The sequence below is a fragment of the Aquarana catesbeiana genome, linkage group LG12 (assembly GCF_042186555.1).
Source record: "Aquarana catesbeiana isolate 2022-GZ linkage group LG12, ASM4218655v1, whole genome shotgun sequence".
Taxonomy (NCBI): Eukaryota; Metazoa; Chordata; class Amphibia; order Anura; family Ranidae; genus Aquarana; species Aquarana catesbeiana.
The window spans coordinates 205,138,324-205,155,325 of record NC_133335.1 but is presented as its reverse complement, the minus strand read 5'-3'; the positions used below and the strand labels follow the sequence as shown (position 1 = coordinate 205,155,325).

At 41.8% G+C, this 17,002-nt stretch overlaps 1 protein-coding gene across 1 annotated transcript in view; it reads right to left on the bottom strand.

The window, feature by feature from the left end:
* Positions 1-23: 23 nt before the first annotated feature.
* TTI1 (TELO2 interacting protein 1) overlaps positions 24-17,002 on the bottom strand; it is a 58,399-nt gene continuing 41,420 nt past the window's right edge. Inside the window, exons 7-8 of the mRNA XM_073606539.1 lie at positions 15,115-15,202; positions 24-4,239 (exon numbers count right to left, since the gene is read on the bottom strand). Of these exons, the coding sequence (XP_073462640.1) occupies positions 4,068-4,239; positions 15,115-15,202 (260 nt within the window). The 3' untranslated portion in view covers positions 24-4,067. The remainder of the gene's footprint in view (positions 4,240-15,114; positions 15,203-17,002) is intronic.

Here is a 17,002-nt window from a genome sequence, read left to right as displayed (position 1 = left end):
TTTTACAGAAGATTGATAGCGACTGCAAGGGTAATTCATTGTATTTTATTCCAAAAAGTGCTTTAAATATATAAAAATACACAGTTCTTGAATACAGGGCATTATTACAAAATGACTACAGCAAAGCAGGTGATGGAGATGGCACATTTCTCCAAAACAGAGGTAAGTTTGCATGTTTTAGGACCTGTGTTGATGGGAATTTGTTTACGTCAGATGGGTCTTGCAAGTTTATGGGAATGCAAAACCTGCTTGATGCAGCTTAAATGCAGGTCCAAAGAAGGTTGATTGCAGGTCCAATAATTCTGAAGGGTCTCAGAGGCATCTCAAATTGATGACATTGACACAGACCCTTATGGGACTAATACGGTTTCCAAGGACAGGTTTATCTTCTTCATTACAGAAAGGTTACCAATATATAAATCACAAATCAGGTTCACCAAAAATGACCTTTGGAGTAGGCTTCTGCATGGTTCTGTCTCCACCTAAATTGTTCAGTGTTATTTAAAAAACCATGAAGAGTTCTGAGCTCTAAATTCCCTTTTATTCATAGCCAGTTTCAGCTGTCCAGGATTCTCCATATATTCCTGAGGAGAATCCAGCATTAGGTAGATGACGGCCCAGGTGGATAATCATTTTCTTTTTTCCTGTCTAGGGAGAATGGGAAGTTATTTCTTTGTTAGACACAAGTTGAACAACTGTGTGTGGCAGCTAATCCATCCAGGAATCTTCCTAAGGCTTGATTCACACCTATGCATTTTTAGTGCTTTTTGCATTTTGCAGATTTGCTCTACAGAACGTGTTCCATAGGAAACCATGTTAAATGGGCTGTAGTGCAAATCTGCAAAATGCAAAAAGCACTCAAAATGCATAGGTGTGAATCAAGCCTTAAACAATCGATAAGGCTCTGTTGTTCACCTTCCGTCCAGCAGATCAGATGGCAGCTGGGTGTGAACAAACAGGCAGTCCATTTACATCCAGCCGCCCATAGAGAAGAGTGGTCTGTGTCCGTGTCCACTCTGCATATGCAGAGCAGACACGGGTCTGTTTTCCGTCTGCTCAGTGGGGATCAGCGGATAGATCCACTGCTGAGCAAGCAGATCGCAGCCTCAGTCTGCCCCGCATGAAAGGGGCCCAATTCCTGTATAGACATAGCGGCATGTAAGAGGAACCATGGCAAACACTCTCAGACACATCCAGCGTGGGATAGTAGCAGTGCTGCATGAGAGTGAATATTTCACTCACCATCTGATAAAGAGGAAATATTCCACCTCTTATATAACAGGGTGCTGCTGCATTGATTTTATAGAAATATAAGAGCAATAGGGGGCTGCCATTGACCACTGTCTCCTGAAAGTGATAGGCACTTGATACCTGTGTCACTGACTCAGCCCGGGTTCACACTATACCGGGCTGCGGATCGCACAGGAGCACTGTGCGTCCCTGTTTCCCGTTTCAGGGACGAATCAGGGCCGATTCTATGCCTGAATTCGGCCCTGAAACTGAGCCAAAGACGCACAGCGTTTTTGTGCAGTGCGCTCCGCAGCCGCCCCGGAGATATGTGAACCGGCTCCATAGGGAGCCAGTCACATTCTCCTACTATGTGAATTAGATGTGCGGAAACGCACATCTAATTCGCATAGGTGTGAACCCGGGCTAAAGCTGGCCATAAACAAGTTCTAACATGTTCCTCCATCCACGCTCTACCTTCTAGGCTAATATACTCTGAGAGTCGCAGGTGGTGGTTGTCAGAACACTTCATCAGCATCTGCATCTGGCTGGATGCAAATACTGTTTGGCTGACAATTTTCTGCTCAGGCCCTTCAATTTTTTTAATTGAAGAATGTTGGACAGGAGAGGTCAAATAGGGTCTCCATGATTATGCCCTTTGTGGGGTGAAATGTGTTGGGAGTGGGAGGCGGACAGGTAAGACTATGGGGGTTATTTAGTAAAGGCTAATCCACTTTGCACTACAAGTGCAAAGTGCACTTGAAATTGCACTTGGAAGTGCAGTCGCTGTAGATCCGAGGGGGACATGCAAGAAAAATAAAAAACAGCATTTTAGCTTCCACATGATTGGATAATAAAATCATCAGAGCTTCCCCACAGATCTACCCCTCAGATTTACAGCGACTGCACTTCCAAACGCACTTTCAGTGCAAATTCAAGTGCACTTGTAGTGCAAAGTGGATTTGCCTTTCGTAAATAACCCCCCATATGTTGTGCATCTCTACTTAATTTCTAATTGACAAGAGGGTCACCCACTAAGCGATCTTTGGCTGGCATATCAATAACTAGCTGAAATTTAAACAGTGTATGGCCAGCTTAAGATTAGAATGAAAAATGAAAGGTTGAGAAAATGTCAGACTTCCTTAAGCCAGCCATAAATGGATCAAAATTTGGCTAATTCAGCAGGGACTGGCAGAATGGGCACTTTGGTTACAACCAGCCTGTTGGGGTTTTCCTGAACAATTAGTGCTTGTTTTAGCCAGCAACACTAATCATCGTGTGAACACAAAAGCCCTACGGGAGGTATTCCCCCAACACTGACTGGTAGTGATTTTCTTTCCTTCCACTTGTGGTGGAAGAAAAAAAAAATTGCAAAATGTTTGGCTTGCCTTATTTTTAGACTTGTGTCAATGATTCAGAAAGTACTTCTACCAAGAACTGCCTTTTACATCTCCAACCCGAAGCTGATGGTTCAAAGCCTTCAAAGTAGGCTACTTTAAGCTTGTACAAAAATGTACTGCAAATACTTTGTAAAAGCTTGCTGTACACACGGATCTTCAGACTGGGTTCACATCTAATACCGATGCGGCTCACAGCAGGGGTCCGGCGCGCCCCTGTTCTCCATTTCAGAGATGAATCGGGCCCGAATTTTTGCCTCAATTCAAACCTGAAATGGAGCCAAAGACACACAGGACCGCCGCCATTGAGATGTGTGAACCGGCTCCATTGACAGCCAGTAACAATCTTCTGTCATTCCCCACATCCAGTTCACAATAGTGTGAGCCCAGCTTCAGACTGGTATTTACCGCTCTCAAAAAAAAAAAAAAAAAAAAAGAAAAAAAAACATGACGACTACTGCATGTTTTTTTTTCATCCCACGAATGCTCTGTGCTGTCAACAGAATAGTAAACTGAGCAAAACTGCTCCAGGTGCCATGCTCATTTTGGGTATGGTTATGCTCACAATAAAAATCTATGTACTTATGTCGCTGTAGAAATAACTAACCACATAAATCCCAAAATATTCAGTTTTAAGTGCATCTACATTTCAGCCCAGATCATTGGGTTCTGACTCCTGTGGTCAGCCTGCGGGACTACGGCAGTGACCTCATCCACAGCAGCTTGATATAAAGGACAGATTTCATAACGGTTCAGGAAATGAAAACTTTGTGTGCTGTTCCGGCTGCTTTTTTGTTTACTGCAGGTTTGCTTTAGTGGAGCCACACCTCCACTATTCTTTTTATCTTTTTTTTTTTTTTTACCAAATGCCTCTAAAACATTGGTTCTCAACTCCTGTCCTCAGGGCCCACTAACAGGCCAGGTTTTATGTATTACCTTGGGGAGATGCAGACTAGAATACTGCAATCACTGAGTAGCAAATTATATCACCTGTGATGTATTTCAGTTATCTTGCAAACCTGGCCTGTTAGTGGGTCCTGAGGACAGGAGTTGAGAACCACTTGCTCTAGAAAATCTGAAGATGTAATTGATTTTGAACAGTTATTGACTTAATTTGCTAATTTAATAATTATACACTTTATGACTGAGCTTTCTCAAGTATAAATTTTGTTGGGTTCCTTATTTTGTGACACATTCTGAAGGGTATCCAGCGATCCATAGAGGACACTGTCTATTCCTGCTCATCTCACAAATTATTTCTTCTAACAGAGTAGCCAGTGTTGCAGTTGATGATTTTCTGATTAAGTCACTGTAGAGTTTCATCATTTGTCTTTTGTATAGAAAGGATGTTGTAGGTCATCATGCTCTCTGCAGAATCCAGATCACCTGCCTGCAGGTGATTTACATGAAGTGTGGGCGGTTGGTTCTTGTTACCAACTAATGTCACTGCAGCTTTTGCAGTAGGAGATGAACGTTCGGCGTGTACTCATCTTGAGGTTTGCCTTTCCAAGGAAGAGGAACCAGGGAGGGGTGAGGTGTTTCTGGAGGGCTTTGCCATTCACACAGATACAACCAAACAATATCTGGATCCAGCTGTGAAAGAGAGAGAAATGTCCTACAGGGAGAGAAACAAAGAGATTACTCAGTGGGCAGTCTGTAGCTCTGTCTGAAAAAGTACAGGCAGGTGGTCAATACAGAATGGGAACATTATATTCCTGGGAAAAGACTTGTGCTTTCTGGTTATTGTCCCTCTTTGAGATTCCTTGTGAAATAACCACAACTTTGCTCTTAAAATGCAAATGTAAGCAAACAGCTAAAAAGAATAAGAACATATTTATTATGAACTACTATTAAATCTGTCAATTCATTTCATTTTTTTTGTATTTTTAACAGTAGATTTCAGTTTTTTTTTATCAATTGAGACATCTTTGCCAGATATTATACACGGTCCCGACGTTTACGTATCCACAATGTAAGGGTCAACTATATATGCTCTCCACCAATCTTACTTGTTAGATTCAAAGCTGTAAAACCTGGTTATAGTATTCCCCATTCCTCTCCCAGGCTGATGTATAGGGCAGCGATGCTCAGCCTTTTGAAGAGCGAGGGCCACTTTAATTGGAGCTCCACCAAAAAGGGGAAGCTCTGCTTGTTTGCACCCTCCCCACATATGGCACTTTTTTTGGGGGGGGAGAGTGGGTCACGACAAGTACCCACTTCTGGCTCAAATCGCCACGCGAACTGAGCCGGAAGTTGGGCGCCTTCCTCCTTCCACCCACAGTGTTTCTGGGACACATCACAGGTTCCAGAAGACTACAGGACCATTCACAAGGCGCAGCACGAATCGCACATGCACAGTAGGAAGCAGGCTGTGAAGCCGCAAGTGTTCACTTCGTGTTTCCCTTACTATAGATGCTGGCGCCTGCACCCGAAGATGATCCCTGGACAGGCAAGTGTCCGTATATTAAAAGGACAGCAGCTACAGTATATGTAACTGCAGACTTAATTCTTTCTGAAGGAGCCTGGAGCTCCTCTTTAGGTGATTTGGTAACCAGTTGCGGGCCAAAATGAAATGGTTCAGAATTTTACATTTTTTTACTTTGAATAGAAAAATGAAGATTTTAACGACTTCAGCCCCGGAAGATTTGGCTGCTCAACGATATATAAAAATGCACTGATTACTGTGTAAATGACACTGGCAGGGAAGGAGTTAACCACTAGGGGTAGGGGGCGATGAAGGGGTTAAGTGTGTCCTAGGGAGTGATTCTAACTGTGGGGGGGGGGGGGGTGGGCTACAACTCACATGACAGAGATTACTACTCCTGATGACAGGGAGCAGTGATCTTGGTCATGTCACAAGGCAGAAGGGGGAAATGCCTTGTTTACATTACATGCCTTGTTTACATTACACTTCCCCGTTCTGCGGCTCCGTGACATGATCGGCGGGAGACCGATAACCCTGCTAATTAAAGGGGACGTACAGGTACGCACATTTGCCCACCGCTGCCATTGTGCCGATGTATATCGGCGTGCAGCGGTCGGCAAGTGGTTAAACAGGATCATTATTTTTCATGGGACCAATCCCAGTTGGATGTTTACCCACTATTACATCTTGTGGGTGTGGTTCATACCAAAGCCGCAGGATAGAATAGAAGTCTATGGCTCAGTGCAGCTAACCCGCAGGTGCACCGCACCCACCAAGCAGTGTGAAAGCAGCCTAATAGTTATTAACCCTTTTATAGGTGCTAATATGCCCATTGCAAAACTATGTGATGTTAAATAAATTTACCTTTTTTCTTTCAGCTTCTGCCAGGATCGCTAGGCTGTTAGAAGGGTTCCTGTCCTAGGTGGAGTGAAAACAAATGCACTTCACCTGGGACAGGAACCAGCACAACAGAGGAAGCATTGCCTTATGCAACTCCTGCTTCCTCCACTCTGATGCTCAGGGATGGCGGGACAGCAACGCACAATCTGGGCTTGTCAACCAGCCGTCCCAGAGGATCAGATTGCGGGCCACATCGGAAGGTGGTTGAGCACCCTTGGTACAGGGGATTACAGACAGCTACTATGAGGTACTATTTAAAAATACATCCAAATCCATGAATAAATACATAACGATAAAATGGGCGTAATTTACATGAATTTACACTTTCTAAAACTACCCTTTGTAATAAATAGATAAGTAGGTAGTTACATTATTCTGTTCTGACCAATGCAGTATAAAAAAATAGATAAACAGATATAAAAAAAAACAGTACTAGTGTCTATGTCGTCTTTTTTTTCCCCTACAAATGAATTCTGGCTGTGTCAGCAGCCTATGTTCACAGAAAGTTCAAAGACCCTGAAGATAAGCTGAATTCTGTTGATGATCAATAAAAAGGGTTAAAGCGAGCCATACACTGCAGCAGCATGCCGAATGAAGAAAATCTAAGAGTCCCCCCTATCTAAACTATACATTGTGGATAGAGCTGGCTACTGTATTCTGACAGCTGTCGTTTGTTAGAATACCGGAACATCAACTGTATCTGAATGGATTTGACAGTTTTCCACCCCTTTCCTGTGGTTTTTCAGGTTTTCCACCCCTTTCCTGTGGTTTTTCAGGTTTTCCACCCCTCTCCTGTGGTTTTTCAGGTTTGATTTGAGGGTATGTACATCCAATTCCGAGGAAGGGTTTAGGAATTACAGCTCTTAAGATTAACCATCCCCCTTATTCTAGGGGCCAAAAGTAATTGGACAATTGAATCAAAAGCGGTTTCATGGCCAGGTGTGGGCTACTCAGTTATTTCTTCATCAATTAAGCATGTAAAAGGTCTGGAGTTAATTCTAAGTGTGGTATTTGCATTTGGAATCTATTGCTGTGAACCCACATTATGTGTTCAAAGGAGCTGTCCATGCAAGTGAAAGAGGCCATTGTAAGGCTTCAAAAACTAAACAAATCCAAAAGAGATAGCAGCAACATTAGGAGTGGCCAAATCAACAGTTTGGTACATTCTGAGGAAAGGAGAACGCACTGGTGAGCTCAGCAACATAAAAAGTCGCCTGGACGTCCACAGAACAGTGGTCAGGCGGGAGGGAGACGACAGGGCCACCCAAAAAGTGAATTTTGGATGATTCATCAGGAACTGGCTGAAAGTTGCTCTTTTCTACGGCCGGCCAGCTTTAGCCAAGAGGATCAGACAAGGACATAAACTGGTCCAAAGGAGCAAGACTCCTGAATGCATCTGTATTGCGATGAAGATACAAAAATGAAATTTCTTATGTACAAAAACTATAAAAATTATAACTACATAACATAAGGCAAAGCAACAGGTTCACATTAGTTAGATCAGGGGTCTCAAACTGGTGGCCCTCCAGCTGTTGCAAAACTACAAGTCCTATCATACCTCTGCCTGAGGGTGTCATGCTTGTAATTGTCAGCCTTGCAATGCCTCACGGGACTTGTAGTTTCACAACAGCTGGAGGGCCGCCAGTTTGAGACCCCTGAATGAGATGATTTAGATTTATGCTACTGCTTAAAAGCATCCCATGACATTCCTTCATTATACGGTACAGCTGGGTGCCAGAGCCTACCTCTGCTGTACACACCTGAAAGGATAGGGCCTCGTACAACGGTTATATTGAAACCCCCAGATAATTTAAAGCGACGGTCCGACAAAAAAAATGAAAAGCCAGCAGCTACACATACTGCAGCTGCTGGCTTTTAACAATAGGACACTTACCTGTCTAGGTGTCCAGCAATGTCGGCACTGCAGCTCATGTTTCCATCAGTTGTCAGGTGCTGCCGTCACCATTGTGGGTAAGTGAACCCAGCAGTGTAGCCTTACGGAACCCTACTGTACATGCGAGAGGCCCCACTCCTCTCTCCTACTGGCCCACTGACAGGGAGAGGAGGAGGGAGCCCCGCGTTGATGTCATGGCCCGCCGCGCGGACTCCCGGAAGTGGGAACAGGATACCTGGAGACAAATGAGCGGAAGTTCCACTTTTGTGTGGAACTCCGCTTTAATGAGCATGCACAACAGCCAAACCAACACACAGTAAAACCTACAATTTTAGACCACGCCTCCAACGCATCTCACCCCCTACATGGCTTAGTCATAGGGATGAGAAATACCTAATACTTCCAGGAATTGGGGAGCAAAAGACCCATTATCTTTCCTCTTGTAACACTGGTGTTTGGCCATCGGCCGCTCAGGGACCAGCGCTGATACATGGGAACAAAGAGATTTCTCAGCCCTCTGTAAAAACAGACTAGAACTGATTTGCAGCTTACACAGGGCTCTTTCCCATCCCTCCCAGCAGAAGAGCAAAAGGGAGGGTGAGCATATGCAGCAGCCAACAGTAAAGTGAACTTCTTGTTTTAATCTGTACAGATAAAGCAAAGATTCACTTTAATAAATCCATACAAAATACGATAAATAATATTAATTCTGAATTTGCTCGTTCCAAGCAAGGATGTCATCCATGTCACGCTTCACTGACCTGGAACAAGTATGAAGGTTTGGGCTTCCAACTTCACGGGCTTCACACTTCTTCCAGATCAGTAACTTATTCAGCAGTGAAAGTAGAGGTAAAGATGTAATTAGCAGTAATTAGCAGCAACAAAGGTCCATCAATTAGTGGGAAAAACACTACATATTAGCAGACCAGTACATAAACTGGGTGATAAGCAAGATAAAACGGAATTAAAAATCAATAACTTGAATAGACAATCCCTCATCAGAGGAGTGAATATCAACGACAAAAGGCAGGTAGATCGATCTTGATCATAGATACGTTTATTGTTCATAGCGGCGTAAGGTTGTTTCTGAGGCTATTCCTGAGGTTAAAGTAATTTAAAACCCATCTTATACAAAAACAAAAAAAAAAAAAGAAAAGGTTTGTCCAGGTAACAAAATTCACCCAAAGCATTTGGACCATAAAGAACATTAGTTTTTTTTAGCAACAGAGACGTAAACCTGTTACCTCGAAATGTGCAATAAAATGGTGTAGTCCTTTCTTAGAAAGAGCAGGAAAATATAAATCTAAATATAAATATATATATATCTATATAGATATCTATATATATATATATATATATATATATATATATATATATATATATATATATATATATATATATATATATATATATACACACACACACACACACACACACATATATATATATATATATACACACACACACACACACACACACACACTATAGAGCTGCATGATTCTGGATAAAATGAGACATTATCTATCACACTATATATACACACACACACATATAATATTATATATATATATATATATATATATATATATATATATATATATATATATATATATATATATATATATATATACACACACATATATACATACACACACACATATATACATACACACACACACACACTATAGAGCTGCACGATTTTGGATAAAACGAGACATTATCTATCACACTATACAAAAAAATTGGGCTAACTTTACTGTTTATAATGCAACGACCACCATTCTATTCTCTAGGGTCTTTGCTAAAAAAATATATATAAATGTTTGGGGGTTCTAAGTAATTTTCTAGCAAAAAATATTGATTTTAACTTATAAGCAACAAATATCAAAAAAGGCTTAGTATTTAAGTGATTAAACTGACCTCATTTACAGACCAAAATTCTTTGGATCTAGAAGAACCAAAAGATACATTGTTTCTCTTTATCTCTGTTGATAAACATTTGCCCGCTGAGTTTTTTTTTTTTCTTTTGACAGCCCTGCTTGGCTCTTCACTTGTTTAACATGAATCTGGGAAAATGCTGTATTAAGTTCGCGAGGGGGGTTGAATCGCGATAGCGATTTTTTAAATGATTAATCGTGCCGATCTAACACACTATATTGTCAAAAGTATTGGGACACCTGCCATTACACGCACATTAACTTTAATGGCATCCCAGTCTTAGTGCATAGGGTTCAATATTGAGTTGGCCCACTCTTTGCAGCTATAACAGCTTCAGCCCTTCTGGGAAGGCTGTTCACGAGGTTTATAGGAATGTTTGACCATTCTTCCAGAAGTGCGTTTGTGAGGTCAGGCACTGATGTGGATGAGAAGGCCTGGCTCGCAGTCTCCGCTCTAATTCATCCCAAAGGTGTTCTATCGTGTTGAAAAACAACCCCACACCATAATCCCCCCTACACCAAATGATTTGGGACTAGTGCACAAAGCAAGGTCTATAAAGACATAGATGAGCGAGTTTGGGGTGGAGGAACTTGACTGGCCTGACCTCAACCCGATAGAACACCTTTGGGATGAATTAGAGAGGAGACTGCGAGCCAGGCCTTCTTGTCCAACATCAGTGCCTGACCTCACAAATGCGCTACTGGAAGAATGGTCAAACATTCCCACAGACACACTCCTAAACCTTGTGGACAGCATTCCCACAGTTCGGTCCATATATATTTGAACACAGGCACAATTTTAGTTTTTTTCTGATATTTACCAAACATATTCAAGCTATAGTTATATAATGGATATGTGCTGAAAGTGCACACACTCAGGTTTAATTTGAGGGTATGTACATCCAAATCCGAGGAAGGGTTTAGGAATTACAGCTCTTAAGAATAGCCACTCCCCTAATTCTAGGGGACAAAAGTAATTGGACAATTGAATCAAAAGCTGTTTCATGGCCAGGTGTGGGCTACTCAGTTATTTCTTCATCAATTAAGCATGTAAAAGGTATGGAGTTAATTCTAAGTGTGGTATTTGCATTTGGAATCTATTGCTGTGAACCCACATCATGTGTTCAAAGGAGCTGTCCATGCAAGTGAAAGAGGCCATTGTAAGGCTTCAAAAACAAAACAAATCTAAAAGAGATAGCAGCAACATTAGTAGTGGCCAAATCAACAGTTTGGTACATTCTGAGGAAAGGAGAATGCACTGGTGAGCTCAGCAACATAAAAAGGCGCCTGGACGTCCACAGAACAGTGGTGGATGATCGCAGGATCCTCTCTATGATAAAAAAAAAACTGAATTCGAAAGATTAGGACAAGTGAAGGACACTCTCCAGGAGCTGGGCGTATCATTGTCAAAGTCTATAATCAAGAGAAGACTTCACAAGAGCAAATACAGAGGGTTCACCACAAGGTGAAAACCATTCATAAGCCTGAAGAATAGAAAAGCCAGATTAGACTTTGCCAAAAAAACATCTAAACAAGCCAGACCAGTTCTGGAAAAGCATTCTTTGGACGGATGAAACTAAGATTCATCTGTACCAGAATGACAGGAGGAAAAAAGTGTGGAGAAGGCTTGGAACAGCTCATGATCCAAAGCACACAACGTCATCTGTGGTCACATGGTGGAGCTTGCTGTGTGATGGCATGGGCATGCATGGCTTCCAGTGGCACTGGGTCATTGGTGTTTATTGATGATGTGACAGAAGATAGAAGCAGCCGGATGAATTCTGCAGTGTTTAGAGATATACTGTCAGCCCAAATTCAGCAAAGTTGATTGGACGGCGCTTCACTGTACAGATGGATAATAATCCAAAACACACTGCAAAAGCAACCCAGGAGCTTTTGAAGGAAAAGAAGTGGAATATTCTCAAGTCAATCACCTGATCTCAACCCAATTGAGGATGCATTAAACTTGCTGAAGGCAAAACTAAAGGCAGAAAGACCCACAAACAAAGAACAACTAAAGACAGATGCAGTTAGAGCCTGGCAAAGCATCGGAAAGGAGGAAACCCAGTCTTTGGTCATGTCCATGGGTTCCAGACTTCAGGCAGTCAATGGCAGTATAGGATTCTCAACAAAATATTAAAAAAGGAACATTTTATTTATGATTATATTTGTCCAATTACATTTGAACCCCTGAAAAGGGGAGGACGGTGTATGGTTGCAGTTTCTAAACTTTGACCTTGATATTTATGTTCAATTCCTTCAATTAAAGCTGAAAGTCTGCACTTCAAATTCATTTGGATTGTTTCGTTTTAATTCCATTCTGGTGGCATACAGAGTCAAAAGTATGAAAATTGTGCCTGTGTCCAAATATATATGGACCTAACAGTATATTTACTGTCACCTCGAAAACAGACTTTTTACATGAGACAAGTTCCGAGTTACTTTATCTGCCCTCCAGAACAAAGGTTTCAGACAAACAGCCCCGATGAAGAGGGCACTGTAATTGCCCCGAAATGCATTGGCTTTACACTGCCACATATAATAAACATATCTGTGCTTTTTCTTTAAGATTCACTTCTTTGACGAGAATGCGCTTATATTGATTTTTAACTCTCTTATGTTCTTATTTAGAAGTGAAGCATGTATGAGGAAGATAGCTCCAGGCGTCTTCTATCTTGACAGGTTCAGTTCAAACAAACCGGCATACTACCAATACAACATAACACTGCCGCACAGAAGAAATACTTGTTAAACCTCCCCTTACATAATAGAAGGTGGGGACTGATAAAAGACTAACCATCTCCTCTCTTTCATCCAGTTAGGTAACTGAAATGCTTTAAAATTTCACCGATGTAGACAGATCTTAAAAGTTGTATATACAATTAGAACACAGCTATTTTAGTCCTATTATATCTCATCAGTGAAAGAAAATGAGCAGTACTGTCTCCATCTGTAATAAGTGTTCTTCTCTAGAACCGAAAGGATTATTAAAACTATGCCGAAGAGTCGAAATTGCTATAATCCATGAAAGTAAGGCACGTTATCATCTGTGCCTACTGAGTTGAGTAATGATTTGTTTAGCAAGCCAACTGCATCTATGCATCATTTGGGACCTACTGGCTGTACAGCGTTCTAATAAAGAATCTCGAAATTAAACTGGTCTACAGTGATATAAGCAAGAGCAAGCCAGAACTTAAAACTGTTTAAAAACAGGCTGCTTAACATTTGCTGGAAAATCTCATTAGATGGAATTGCACATTTACTGGTATTAAAATGTAGAGGCATTGGCGTGTGCAAAGGGTGTTCCGGAGGAAGATATCTCAGGATGGAGAGTGGGGGAAGGGGCCTGTAAAATATGGAATTTACCAGCCCCTTCCTTTTCTGAATTAACACAGTTAGTGATCAGTACCGATTACTCACTGTGTTCATTCTTAAAGAGGAGGTCCAGCCCCCCCCCCCATAAAAAATTTAAATTTTATATTAAGAGCCCTTGCACACTGGGGCGGGGGGCGGCATCGGCGATAAAACGCCATTACTAGCGGCGTTTTACCGTCAGTATGCGGCCGCTAGCGGGGCGGTTTTACCCCCCGCTAGCGGCCGAGAAAGGGTTAAATACCACCGCAAAGCGCCTCTGCAGAGGCGCTTTGCCGGCGGTATAGCCGCGCCGTCCCATTGATTTCAATGGGCAGGAGCGGTAAAGGAGCGGTATACACACCGCTCCTTCACCGCTCCGAAGATGCTGCTGGCAGGACTTTTTTTACCGTCCTGCCAGCGCATCGCTCCAGTGTGCAAGCCCTCGGGGCTTGCACACTGGAATACAAGCAGCGGCACTTTCGGGGCGGTTTGCAGGCGCTATTATTAGCGCAATAGCGCCTGCAAACCGCCCCAGTGTGAAAGGGCTCTAATATATGAACACTTACCTGTCCAGGGAGCCCGCAATGTTGGCACCCCAGCCAATCTTCGGATCAGCTGTCCTGTGCAGCTACCACCATTCCTGGTAAGGGAACCCGGCAGTGAAGCCTTTCTGCTTCATGGCCGGTTCCCTATTGCACTTTCGCGAATCGAGCTGCGCTTTCCAATTGGTGCGGAGGAAGAAGAAGGGGGCCTAACTTCCAAGAGACCAGGATGCAGCCCTGTCTCCCGGAAGTGGGGAACGGTACCTGTCAAAAACAGGAGACGGATAAGCGGAAGTTCCACTTTTGAGTGGAACTCCGCTTTAACTGATCCATAGTAAACTATGCTAAAGCTGGATACACACTATACAAATTCCTTTCGATTTTTTCATTTAGATTTACCAAAACCATATAATATGGAGGTCAAACCTAAACACTTTCAATTTGTATGCAATCAGGCAGGCCCTTCCACTACATGGTTGAAGGTAAATCTAAAGGAAATCCAACAACAAAAGTTGTATAGTGTGTATACAATTCTGGCTACAATGAGAATCACGATTTTTTTGCTTAGAATAAAGCTCACAATTCTCTCAGTGTAACATCTTCTTTCACATTATACAAAGAAAATTGGGCTAACTTTACGGTTTAGTTCTTTTTAAATTAAAGTGTATTTTTTTTTAAATTAAATTGCGTTTGAAAAACCGCTGCGCAAATACGGTGTGACATAAAATATTGCAACAGCCACCATTTTATTCTCTAGGGTCTCTGCTAAAATAAAAAATAAAAATATATCATGTTTGGGTGCTCCAAGTAATTTTCTAGCAGAAAATAATGATTTTTACTTGTAAGCAACAAATATCAGAAAAGGTTTGGTCTTTAAATGATTAAACTTCCCTCATCTACACGCCTTGTTTCTACTTATTTGCGTGTTGTAATAAAACTTGGCAGGCTGCCCGGAATTTTTTTTTTTTTTACAAGCTGTGAGAACTCTCTGCACTTGTTAGAAAGATGGTGACATGCGGTTTTGAAGATCGGGAAGGGGAAAAGATTGCGATTTTGATTCTTAACGATTGACCGTGCAGCTCTAATAGTGTGTATCCAGCTTAAGTTTACTGTGCTTCAGTTTGTGAATTAACAGGAAGCCACTCCCTCAGTGCAGCTTGCTATGGGGGCACTCGATAAGGGGGAGGGGCCAGGAGCGCCGGCAGGGATACTGAGAAGAGGAGGATCCAGGCTGCTCTGTGCAAAACCACTACACAGATCAGGTAAGTATAACATGTTTGTAAAAAACAAAAAACAATAAAATGTGAGCCTTTAACATCAGTAATGACTATACATTCCTCTAGTGTATACACATACACTACAGAGCAAGGATTGGAACTACACAGGAAACATGGATGTCTAATATACTGGTTGGTAAAGAAATAGCCATGACACTCACTGGATTGCAGCCTCCTGAAGTTTTTTGGGCTGTCGGGCGCTCAGGTACAACATGCAAGAATCAATCACCTCCAGCAGATCGCTGTCTCCTAGGGGATAAAACAATCTGTTCACTGGCTGCTCAGTACACATACTGCATCAAACAGCTACAACATATACTTCAGATATGCAGACATCTCTTGTAGGTCTAGAGCAGTGATGGCGAACCTTGGCACCCCAGATGTTTTAGAACTACATGTCCCACGATGCTCATGCACTCTGCATTGTAGTTGAGCTTAATGGGAAATGTAGTTCCAAAACATCTGGGGTGCCAAGGTTCGCCATCACTGGTCTAGAGGTTCATAAAAATGATTGAGCCAAATCAAATGTAGTATGGCTTTGACTTACTTTAATTTTTTTCTGCATTCAAATTGACTTGTATTTAGATGCAAACAAAATGTAAGCAAAGCCTTACACACTTCCCACAATTCATATAATTCCAGGGTCAGACATTACATTCCTATACATGACAAGTAGTCAGCAAAACCCCAAACAAACTGTAGCAACCAGTATTTTCTAACGTCTAGTTAGTATATGGAAGAGAAGGTATCCATTGACCAGAGGCAATCCAGATGTATGTTTGACCCGCTGTTCCGTGTTGCTGAATCCCAGTGTCTGAAGGACATTACCCTACTTTGAGTATAACCGTGATCACACAAAGGCCACAAGTCTCATGGGGAAGTACAAAGCAACTTTATTATCTTATATTATTGTGAATTATTTCTCCTTTAGATAACCAACTGGAAACGAATGGCTACCTTTAGTAGCGGGGAATTAAGTTTAAGTTTAGGAAAATCCATTTTTTAGTTTTGGATAATGTGTAAAAGGGTTGGACCCTTAGTAAAGTTGCTGTCTGTGTCCCCTCTGGAGAAAATTTACCCCGTATTTGTACTGGTGATCATGGCTGCCAAGAAAGAAAATAAGAGGAAATCCAAAATTTTAGAATTGATCCAAGAACAAAAGCTAAGGGGAAATCATCTGATTGGGACACCTGTTCCAGGGAAACCCCCCCCTCCTTGAGAGATTTCCTCCAACTACCTATTGAGAGGAAATTTCCCCAATCGTGCACAGACTGACAAAAAAAGAAATAAAAACAAAAACAAAAAAACAAACAAAACCCTTTGCGACTCTATCCACATCTAAAATATATGTTTTGAGATAGATAGATAGATAGATAGATAGATAGATAGATAGATAGATAGATAGATAGATATAGATATATATAACACTTTAATTAAAGTAGAACCAAAAAAAATAGCAAGTAAATTACACTTCCCTCTATATCCCTGCATGGAATTGTGAAAGTCTTCATCCAGAAGAGTTTTAGGACTGATTGTCTGCACTTTGATTTCCCTGTCTGCGGATTTTTCCCACAGTTGAATTTGGGCAAATGACTTGTGAAGAGAGATTGAGATACAGGTTCAAGACATCTAACTGGGTAAAAACTTTTTACTAGCATTGCACCGATGCCGATACTAAGCATTTGCACGAGTACTTGCACTCATGCAATTGCTCTGATACTAAAACGGATACCTTCAGACTGTTCACATAGGTGCAATTTCAAAGCCCTGTCCGGTGCAATTTTGTTCAGCGGTTCAGGTGCGATTCCAATGCAAATGGTGGTGCATTAGATTAGAAACTGCACCTGAACCGGACTGAAATTGCACAGGACTTTTTCAAATCGCACTGCAACCGGCCTGCACATATGTGAACAGGCTGTAAAAACTCATTGAAATGCACATGAAAACTAATGTGAAACAAATGTCTCATGCAAGTGAAATCTGTGCGGTTTTCATGCATGTATGGTGTGAAGGAGCCCTAAAAAAAACTGTCACATGACACTAAAAATA